The 10,930-nt window shown below is 39.9% G+C and overlaps 2 protein-coding genes across 2 annotated transcripts; both read right to left on the bottom strand.

Annotated features, from left to right (window-relative positions):
• Nucleotides 1-361: 361 nt before the first annotated feature.
• On the bottom strand, nucleotides 362-1,649 carry LOC112167650 (zinc finger A20 and AN1 domain-containing stress-associated protein 3). The gene is made up of 2 exons (XM_024304701.2): nucleotides 1,331-1,649; nucleotides 362-1,244 (listed from the first exon to the last, which is right to left on the bottom strand). The coding sequence occupies exon 2, from the start codon at nucleotides 1,209-1,211 to the stop codon at nucleotides 702-704; it is 510 nt and encodes a 169-aa protein (XP_024160469.1). The 5' UTR covers nucleotides 1,212-1,244; nucleotides 1,331-1,649; the 3' UTR covers nucleotides 362-701.
• A 4,212-nt stretch (nucleotides 1,650-5,861) lies between these two features.
• Nucleotides 5,862-9,600, bottom strand: LOC112168005. The gene is made up of 7 exons (XM_024305119.2): nucleotides 9,534-9,600; nucleotides 9,063-9,414; nucleotides 8,664-8,770; nucleotides 7,716-8,208; nucleotides 7,218-7,336; nucleotides 6,860-7,072; nucleotides 5,862-6,242 (listed from the first exon to the last, which is right to left on the bottom strand). The coding sequence occupies exons 2-6, from the start codon at nucleotides 9,327-9,329 to the stop codon at nucleotides 6,874-6,876; spliced, it is 1,185 nt and encodes a 394-aa protein (XP_024160887.1). The 5' UTR covers nucleotides 9,330-9,414; nucleotides 9,534-9,600; the 3' UTR covers nucleotides 5,862-6,242; nucleotides 6,860-6,873.
• Between the last annotated feature and the right edge of the window lie 1,330 nt (nucleotides 9,601-10,930).

Raw genomic sequence — 10,930 nt, 5'->3', positions numbered from 1 at the left:
CATATATATATATATATATATATATATATATATATGATACTCTGTTATCCACAATCTGGAGATCTCCCTCCTATAGTTGTGATCAGTCAAGTTGAAACTTGGTTAAGAGAGTTGGTTGCTGCTCGAAACTCAGAAAGGTCAAGGATATATTGATCTATGAGCTTTCATGAGATCATCATCAAGACCTTTAAGTTTATCCACCCATCTGTTCGATCAGTTAATAAGGTTTAATTAAGTACTATGATCATTATAACTTTCATATGTTCTTTGTTAATTAGAACATTTGGTATTTAACAGTTTGGTACTTTTTCAATTTTGTAGAATTAGCTTATTATTACAGCTAATTTCTAATACGAGGGAATAACAGAAAAGATCTAGCATAGCCTTATAAGGGTCACGGTCAACCTTAGTAGTTTCCTTGTAGACCCAAAGAAAGCGTATACGTACCTAATCACACTTAGATTTATTCTTGCCAGTTACAAGAAGCATTAATTGTATTTCCTCCTCACACGCCCACCGTTTCTATTTTGACCGGCGGGTTGTATGGACATTATAATGGTGAAATTAAAGGGAGCATTAAAACATTAAACTTATGATTAAACTGAAATTTACAAAGGACACGGCAATACCGCCCACCAACAACCAACCAACCAAACCGTACCAAACCCAAACCAACGAACGTGAAAAGACCCTTACACCCCTCAGATCTTCTGCAGCTTGTCGCCCTTGACGACCGGATTGGCCTTGGCGATCTGCTCCCTCCCCATGCTCCTGAAGTCGAACCCGCACTCGTGCTTCTCCGGGTACCTGTGGGTCCCGCAGTACGTCATCCCGCACCTGCACTTGAACCCCGTCAACCCCACGCGCCGCCTGCACTCCGTGCACCTGTTCGCCTGCCTCCCCGCCGTCCCGGGCACCGCTTCCTCCTTCTTCTTCTTCTCCTCCTCTACCTTCGTCGCGTCCTCGGCCGCGCCCTCGTTCTGCGGCGACGAGACCGAGACCGAGACCGGCGACGAAGGGAAGAAAGCCGAAGAAGAAGAAGAGGTGGACGAAGCTGAGATGAAGGTTTGATTGAGAGCGAGGGCTTGTTGCTCTTTGTGCTGCAGATCACGGTAGCATTTGGAGCACAGGTTTTGCGTGGTTGGGCTCCCGAAGAATCCGCAGTTGTTCACGCACAGCTTCGGCGCCTGGCATCTATGCTCTTCCGCCATATCGATCACCTTACTTCGATTTCGATCTAGATCCTGATATAGATCGAAGGCAATTGAGGCAAAAAAAACCTTTCAAAATTCAAACCACAAAGATATTCAAAGATGGTGTTCTACGTTACCTGAGGATTTGACCTGAATGAAAAATTCGAAAACTCCAGCCAGATGTTGTTTGATGAATTTAGAGGAGGAGGAGGAGTAAAAATCCAAAGGTTGGGAATCTGAGGGGGTGTATATATAATGGGCTCGAAAGAAGGAAAGACGAAAGAAAGAAGAAATAGGAAACCAGGCGGTCCCTGGATTCCTCGTGCTCAAAGGAAAGAAAATTCCAGAGAGCTTCTTCCTTTTGTTTCTCTTCTCTTTTTTGTTTGTCCCAAGACACGATGCTTCTCTGCAAACTCCCTCTAATTTGCCTCTTTCTTAATGCGCGTAAAAAGCAGACAAAAACGGAGCACCGTTCAAATTTTCTTTTCTTTATTAGAAACAAAAAGAGAAACTAAATTGAATGAGTGAGAGTGGTACACAAAACGTTTAGGCCACGCCAGCCTTTGGCTTTTTTTTAATCCCCACGCCATCTTGGACCGGCCACGCTGTGGGGTCAATCCTGACCGCTAATTTCGGTTTTCGCGGGACCCGTTTTTAAATTTTTTTTTTTTGAAATTTTTTTGTTGGGACCCGGTTTGATTTTTATTCTCATGCATGAAAGTTAGCGTTTGCTATTTTTCGTTGCGGGCACAAGTCACGACAAAGTTATTTCTTTTCTCTTCGGCTTATGAAATTCACAATTGATGCCAAAAGTTGCTATTTATCTGTTAAAGAAAAAGTATTTTTGAAAGCTTAAAGATGAAAATTAAAAATTGAAAGTAGATTCTCGAGTTCGATTCAAATTGACAAAGCACAGTCTTGCTCACTTAAAAAATTATTTTTTTTAAAAAAAATCACAAGGTTTAATGAATCAAATACTAAAATGATTATTTATTTATTAATTTATTATCAATTGTCAAATTCGCTTATAGTTTATCAAAACTATTTCTTAGGTGAGCAGCTTTGTGACAAACCAAAACTCTTCAATTCGTCCCCACTCTTGAGGCTTTTTTGGTTCACGAAATTGATTCTTTAGGAAAGTTATTCCTTTGTATTTCCATCAAGAGGAGAAATCAAGTATTCCTATTACTATGTTTAGTAACAACAAGGAATGGAATCAATAACTAATATTATAATAGAAAAACTTGATATTTAATTTTTAGGAGATTATTTTAGTTATACAAATAGCGCAATAAATGCTAGAAAAGTGTAATTGATGTTGAGAAATGAGAAAGAAAATGGTCTCTAAACCCTGAAGAGAATGGAATGATTCATTTTTCTCCCGCAAGAGGGATCATTTTCCCAACCTTGCACTTACCAAACATGGGGAAGGTAGGACTTTCCTTCTGGAGATTAAAACCCAGAATTGTACAAGGCCTTACTCTTTTAGAGTCCTGCTTACTTAAGGAATCTGATAGCTGAAATTAAACACACAGTTTTAAACTATTACAATTTCAAGTGTACTCTGATCCGTGAAAATAAACTGTCTCTCGAAATTCTTTTAAACTGTTCCTTAGGTGAGTAAGACTGTACTGTTTTATTCTTATTTCTTCTCTATTTATTATACAAGTGCATTCAACATTTCTCTCTTTTATTCATTGAGGATCAACTCTAGAAAAGGAAAAAGTCGACTTTTGGCTCTGCTAGGGTTTCTTGGCCCTAGCCGTCCGAATTGATCGAGTTTGTGAAGAGATGGTGGAGGAGACGGTGGCTTCTCCTACACCTTTTGAGGAGGCTTTTGTGAGCCTTGTTGGAGGAGAATATGCAATTCACGATTCGTTTTTCTACCTTTGTGGCCAGCTGTTGTCTAATAAGGCGATGGTGCTCCCATCGTTTTTGACGGCTATCTCCAACGTGTGGGGGCTAAGGGAGAGAGTTTTGATCCTACAGGAGGAGGACGACATATTCGTCTTCCAATTCAAGGACAGGGCTATGAAGGATCAGATTCTCTCAGGGGGGTCCGTGGTTTTACAACAATTCCATGTTGCTGCTGGCCGACTATGACAGCGTTTCTAATCTCAAGGCGGCTCTGCTGCACCTCCTTAAGATATGGGTGGCGGTGAAGGGTTTGTGCATTGCCATGCACAATGAGAAGGCTGATCGGACGAGCGTTGGGGACCTTCGTTCGGATTGATCAGGGGGCGGTGCAGCCAAAGGACCCGGTTCAGAGGGTCCGTGTGATGCAAGATGTTCGTCGGAGGATCTGGGCAAGATGGGTGTTTGAGTTTTCACCGGCTATGTCAGTGTTGGTTGAGCTCCAGTACGAGAAGCGTCATGGTCTCTGTGCTGCATGTGGTTTCTTCGGGCATGGAGGAGGTGTGTGTGGTAGGAGATTGGAGATGGAGACGTTGCCGCTGGCAGTGTCAGGCTGCGAAGGTTCAAACTGTGTGGCGCTGAGTTCTGTGCTAGGTTCGCTGACGTCTATGGCTGCGGTTGGAGGTCTAGGGATGTCCCATGCGGCGTCGAAGGGGCTAGCGGTGCTGGAAATGGCTAAACTGGCTACGGAGGCGGGCCTGGGATCAATGTCTGCTGGAAGTGCAACACGTGCTCTTCTGGGTTGACCGCTGGGTTGGCTAGGCCAGAGCTGCAAATTATTGGGCCGAGCCTCAATTCTGATGGGGCAAACAAGGAGGGCTATGTTGTTGGGCCTGTTTCTGTTAACAAACATTCAAAAGTAGCTTTGGGTGTGAAGAGGAAGCAGTTCAAGCCTAGTTTAGCGATTATACCTCGGGATTTTCAATTGGGTGAATTGGTGGAGGTCCTGGTTTCTTTGGGGCCAACTCCAATGAAAAGGGGTCGTCCTCGCAAAAATACTTTGGCAAAGAAAATTGAAGGCAACAATGCAGGTTTAGATATAAACTCCAACTTGACAGGGAATGAGCTGTTTATTGTTTAGTTGTTCTAGCTGGGGTTTTCAGCATGTGTGAGTGTGATTAAGTTTGTATGAGTCTTTTATGACGTTTCTAGTTTCTTGCTTGTACCACAATTGCGTTGATTGGCAAGTGAGGGCTAATTGAATTTCTTTTCGTAGGAGGCGAAACTTTGTCATTCTTGGATAGGCTTGCTTAAATGTGAGATTCTGAATGATTTTAATTAGTTTGCTTTAACTTGGATCGGTTTTACCGGATTTTCTTGCGGAATTCTTTTGTAAGCTTTGTAAGCATAGCCTATTGGCTGTTGGTTATTGAATTTACTTAAAAAAAAAAAAAAAACATTTCTCTCTATTGTAATAATAGCATGAGACACACCTACTGGCCATACTCTTAACAAAAAGTCATGACAAGGAGCTAATCCATGCCACTTCTGACCATATGAAATTACGATAAGAAAGCACTAATATTGTCCCTCGGAAAGAACGGAATCCTCATTTTCACGTTTAATGGTACTAATTTTGGGTGAGCAATCACTCTCTGAGTAACAACCAAGAGTCAATGATGCAAAGAATACTCTCCCTAAAAGCTAGACCCTCCTTTTTGAAGAAGGTTGCAACCGCTTGTAAATTGTAATCATGCGCAAGCCAGAAGAGAACATTTCTTGAAAAGGTGAAGTTGGTCGTGGTGCTCAATATCTTCAGCCCCTGTTGTCCAAATGCCACGCAAGGTGATCACTTGGTCATTTTCAGCTTAGAGGAATATGTCCATCAACTCGGTTTCTTGCGGCGAGAATAGCTTTTCAATGACAGAAGAAGTCTAGACATGAGCTTCTGTGTCGCAAAGGACTTCCAACTCCAAAGTCTGTACCCTCCATATTGGGGAAAAGTGGTTGAGCAAGTGTGATAAAAGGGAGCCTGGGATCGTTTAAACTGTAATATTGCTCCCAGTACCAGCTTGGAAATGAGCACCTCGCCTTAAAACATCCCTCCCCGACAATATGCTTCTCAATGAAAAAAATGGAGTACTGCGAAGTATCAGAAGAGATGACATTTTAAATAGGAATAGGAAGACATACTGATCTGCTGCATCTACAGAGGCAGACTGATTTTGATGAATATGGATGCAGCTAGCTACTTGGAAAATCTTTAGTGTTCCAATTCTCAATTCGGCTGTGTTTTACTGAACTTCACCAAAAACTGCTTTCTCAGAATCTAATATTCTGCAATTTTGTTCTTTCAATTCATTAATTTTTGAAGTGGTTCTGTTCACTTAAGGCATAAAAGAACCCAGAAAAGACTTTATGCTTTGCTTGTGTCGCACAATGCTATGTAGTTGTAATTATTTTCTGCACAATTAAAACTCATTATCAATCCATCATTTTCTAAGCTAGTGGCACACTTTCAATAAGTATGTGTATGTATGAGAATTCAAGTTCTCAATGCCCATGGCATAAGTTGAGTCTCAAATAATTCTCAAACTTTGAAGTTTTAGAGCATTGACACAAATTTAAGTGTCTGGAGATTGTTTAAAATACACTTCAAGCTGTTATCATCGAGATAAAGAACAAACTCATCTGAGGCCAAACCTAAACTGGCTTTTGGAACAGTGAGTTGTTTGCTGGGTTGCACATGAATACCTTTCTAACTTCCAAAGTGGAAATTCAAAACTAATTTGTTAGTATAAGAGGTCAAAAGGCTTAAGGTAGAGCGCAATCTTATTCCTGCACTGGCTAGTGGCTGATTGCTGGACTTTAAAAAACGAATGTGACATCAATATTCAAAAATGTCTATCTGACTATTGATTTGATCATTGAAATTGCCATGTACGAAAATACCAGCATACATTGACTAAAACCATGACGCCCGTATAGCAAGGGTGAGTACCAGCAAGTTCTAACTTTCGATTCCAAAGGACATGCAAACATGACAAAAGACACGTTGACAGAAGATGAATGTTAAGAGTCCATGACTGTTGAAGTTATTAGCATATAAGCCAACCTCATGGAAGTTTTTCAAGGCCAGAGCAAAGTTGCAAAATGACCCTCCCCAGTCTCTGCAACCGTTGCATTAGTTGGCACCTGAAAAGCAAGGTTGTAGTTGTGAATATCTTCCACACGTCTTCAAAAACATTACCTCCATATAAAATGGGTAATCTCAAACAAGAGATCCATTAGCAATTATGTATTTATAATTGCATAATAATCAGGTTTTCAAAGATTGATGCAAAGTAGCCAAAATGCAAAATTCAAAACATTAACAGTGAAATCAAGTTGCAGTAGGAAAGTAACAAAAATGGGACCTCCGGCCCTCTATTCAAAGTACCAATGGGCATACATCATCGGCATTTAAATGATATCATCTATGGCATTTAAATGAAATTTCAATTATGGTATTCTTTACTAGCTCAGAAACACAGTCTGTACACTTCTGGTATTCTTTCCTAGAACTGTCCACCCTAAGCTCTTTTGACAGTCTACAACCTCATTTACTATAGAGGTAGAAAGGCTGAGAGCAAATGTTATACCAACCAAAAACCCCAACACAGTATAGAATGAGTACTGCAAGCTAATTCAGGAAGCACAAATGAAAATAAGTTTGTAACTTTTGAAAACAGCTCTTAAGCACTTATTTATTGGAACTCTATGGTTCTTTGGATCGTAATAGCAATTGAATAAAGCACCAAAGCAGAGCTTACTTGATAGCATGAAGCTAGGCAACAGCTACGACATATGCATTCCAAGCATCTTGTTGCTGAAATTTTGTAACCTCTTCATATTTTATGTCTCGCCCAACACCAAAACCTTCTGTTTTTCTGATTTCTCTGGTGTCTTGCATCTCGCGCAACCAAAAGTGGACAGATTGAAAACCTGCCTCTTCTAAGCAGTCCTTAATCTCAGGCAATGACCACCTGGGGTATGTAAGAAATTATTATTAATTACATGATTCAGAAGTTACCAGGAACAATGATATAGTCTCAGTAGTCACAACGAAGAGTGCAAAATATTCCTTTTACATATAGAAGACCTTGTATAAAACAACACAAAGCAACTTACAGCCTCCAGCTGTATGAAAATGCATGTCGAAGTTTCTTCTGCTGCTTTTTGAGATGGAAATGGAGACTAATCCTTGTTTTGCGCTCAATGATATCAAATTCAGCTTGCTCCCAAAAATACTGCACAAGTCAATAATAACTTTATCATGTAAGGATGTCTTCGAAAGTAGAGAATATCTTTAAAGTAGTTATAAGAGATGATATAAACTGCTATGATATTTTCTAAATGTTGTGTCGCACCTTAATGTTAACATGCTTCGAACTAAAATTAGACTACTGCTTTGTATATGAAAATTCTCCCTTCTTGCTTCTTCAAGTAACCAATAATTCACCCAGCATAAATGGGAAGAACAAACAAAAAAAAACAAAAATCTAATATGTGCCTCACAACAGGGTTGCTTGTGAAGCCATATTGTTTTCTTTTCTTTCCTCTTCCACTCACCCATGCTAAGCTTCTGATGCTACAAAAGTAATGAGGATTTGGAAAGAAATATTATACCGTGAAATTGGCAAATTTCCTTTGAAGCCTTAACTTGCACTCTGATGATGTACCACCATATAAATCCATTACAAATATTCCACCTTTCTTTGACAAGACATCAAGAACATGCTTGAAATACAAAACCAGTTCAGCACGTCGATGAAGACAGCAACAGCTGTAGTTAAAAGCACACACTATGTCTCTAGCAGGCAATGGATGGTTCCTCATGTACTTCTCATTATGTGGAGAAGAAGAACCCCCTTCAAGTCCACCACTCTCAGAAACATCTTTGTTTTCAGAGAGTGAAATGTTTCTTATCAGCTCCTGGGGCTCAAACTCAATTAGCTTGGCCTCAAGAGGTTGCAAGACATTCCCATGGAAGAGGGATATTCTGGAATACCCATCAGACCCTATCTTATTTATGTTGTTCTCCATGCACCATTCTAGCGCTTCAAGGTCCAAATCCAACCCTACAGCAGTCCTTCTAGAGTCCGTGCGAAGCCATTCTGCACTGTAAGACATAAAATAAGTGTCACGTCTTTAGATTGTGGTTGGAACAGCAATTACAAACAACCTAATGATTTCTTACTGACTTAAGAACTCAACCACACTTGAACTTTAACCGAGTATATACATCAGACCCTGAGAATATAACAAAAAAACCAAACGGGTTGCATGACTACAGTCTCTTCTTATTCCTCAAACATAAGCTGAGTATAAAGTTACTTGCTACGGATTACAGTGAGCAGTACTGCAACGCATTCCTAAGCTTATCTTCTTCCAATATGCAACTGCTTATTATATCACTTACCAAGATGTTGTTTTAGTAAACAAAGATAACTTTACAAAAAAAAAGTTCTTCCTAAACCCTCAACCAAATCCACCAAAATTGTGACAACAGAAACTGTTCACTACATAGTTTTAAGTTTCCTTTCAAATGTATGAATACAAAGGATAATGAAATACCTAAGAAGAGCAGTGCCACAAAAATCTTCTTGGAGATGGAGAGGTTGCCTCCCACCCACATACATCAAAAAGAACTTCTGCAAATAGCTTATGTCTCCTTTTGGCGACTGCAAATAACATAAATTTTAACCAAATTACATCACAGATGTCCTTTCCAGAAAAACACATACAGTTATTCCTTTGGGTGCTAGAGAAAGAACGGAAACATGAAACAAAATACAAATGTGTCAAGATTTTTACATTAATTTGGTCACATTTTGAAGAAAACATATGCTCTGCTTAGTATGATTAGGTTTCTTTCTTTATTTCTTCCCAATTTCAATATCAAAATATTGGCATTCTTCCATATGTGCTCAGAGCAGCCAAAGAATGATTGAAATGGCAGAGAATTGATCAAACCTGCACAGATTGTTGATAAAGAAGAAACTTTGAGGGCATATCTTTTGATGGGTATTTATCAGTTTCCTCTGTTTCCTCAATCTCTGCTTCGTCTTCGACTTCGTCTTTTTTTTCTACTTCTTCTTCTTCTTCTTCTTCAGAAAGACTGAACTTGGAAGCAGCATGACTTTCAAAGCTGACACCTTCTTCACCTTCTTCAGTGTAGTGAAAGGCAGCTCTGTGGGAGGTTCTGTGTTGGTGTCTCTGTTTCTTGTCTCGCTTTCCCATCTCTTTTCACTTTTCTACAGCCGGCGCCTCAACGACGCTTCAATTCATAATCAAGAGAACCTATTCACCTACCCTTGGACGGGATCTTGAATCAAACATCAAAGTATCAAAATAAACTAAAGTTATTCTACTCACTCCGATAATATATTTTTATTCTCACTTACTTGATTTAAAATAAAATGAATTAATGAATTACATTCATACCATCAATCTGTCTCCCTCCTCCCTCCGATCTCTCTTTCATCTCTCTCTCTCTCTCTCTCTCTCTCTCTCTCTCTCTCTCTCTCTCCCCGGCTCTAAAAAGCGGCTCCTTCTGCGGTGCCGATCTGTTAGCATCCATTTGTCTTATGGGCCAAACTCTTACATGTTTTATGGCCCATGTTGTATAGTGGGCTTATTAGACTTTATGACCATCTTATATAGCTACTGAGATGTATTGGAAGACTATCATTGAAGAAAATTGAAGTTTTCATTTACTTTGTATCTCTTTGTTTTCATTTCCTTCATTTTGCAACCGATGTCGTTCCACGGTTACGATTTGGTGTCTCTTTTCACTTTTCTACAGTCGGCGCCTCAACGAGGCTTCAATTCATAATCAAGAGAACCTAGTCACCTACCCTTGGACGGGGCTTGACCCAAAGGCCACGTTTGGTACCCATGACAGGATTGGATTGATTAACCTGTCTTAATAGGATTGGATTTGCAATAGGTTAAGATCGCTAATCCTAATCTTATCAGTTGTTTGTTACAAGATTGGATAACAAATGGATATCTGGCAAAATTTAAAAACAAAATAATAAAAAAAATAAAACTACATAGAGATCGTCATCATTGGCCGTCCTAGTCACCGCTGCTTCTCATCGCCGGTCAACAACCCAGACCCATAGATCCCCCTCTCTCTCACTCTTTCTCTCTCTCTGAGAACGTACATCACCGCCATCGCACTTAGCATCCATAGCTTGCCGGTACCTGACCATCGCTTTCTTTCATCGTCGGCCATCTCCATTCAACTTCAAGTCTGAGAACTTGAAAATCTACCCATTGGGCACACCCATAAGATAAATCTACATGAAGATCCGATGGAATTGGATCTAGATCAACAATCCACGTAGAGCGGTGAATCCAAACTCATCAGCTCACAAATTCAATGATCGGAATACGTTTCATAACGGCGATGATCGGTGGATAACTACCGTGGAGGATAAAGATGAAGATGGAGGAAGATTGTGAGAGGCTGCGATTTTGGAGGAGTTGGAAGCAGAGGTTCAGTTGTATTGTGGTTGAAGCTCGAGATTTGGAGGCTTTTCTAGTTGGATAAATTATATCTCACCTTTCTAACCAGATTGGTAATCCATACCTGATAAGATTTGAAAAATCTGGTTGCTGATTATCTTGACTGCCAAACATGATTGCTTACCAGATTAGATTTAAATTTTCCTATCCACCCTCCTTATCCAATCAAACAAACGTGGCCAAAGTATCAAAATAAACCAAAGTTATTCTACTCACCCCGATAATATATTTTTATCCCCACTTACCTGATTTAAAGTAAAATGAATTAATGAATTACATTCATGCCATCAATCTGTCTCGCTCCTCTC

The sequence above is a fragment of the Rosa chinensis genome, chromosome 5 (genome assembly GCF_002994745.2).
Source record: "Rosa chinensis cultivar Old Blush chromosome 5, RchiOBHm-V2, whole genome shotgun sequence".
NCBI lineage: Eukaryota > Viridiplantae > Streptophyta > Magnoliopsida > Rosales > Rosaceae > Rosa > Rosa chinensis.
This window is presented reverse-complemented; position numbering and strand designations above follow the sequence as displayed.

What these genes read in the sequence shown, in the direction of transcription:
- LOC112167650 (XM_024304701.2), bottom strand. Translation starts at nt 1,211, where the DNA reads ATGGCGGAAGAGCATAGATGCCAGGCGCCGAAGCTGTGCGTGAACAAC.
- LOC112168005 (XM_024305119.2), bottom strand. Translation starts at nt 9,329, where the DNA reads ATGGGAAAGCGAGACAAGAAACAGAGACACCAACACAGAACCTCCCAC. An exon ending in TTTATCAACAATCTGTGCAG is followed by an intron (nt 8,771 to 9,062) that starts GTTTGATCAATT and finishes TGTTATTTGCAG; the next exon opens with TCGCCAAAAGGAGACATAAG. An exon ending in TGTGGCACTGCTCTTCTTAG is followed by an intron (nt 8,209 to 8,663) that starts GTATTTCATTAT and finishes TATGTCTTACAG; the next exon opens with TGCAGAATGGCTTCGCACGG.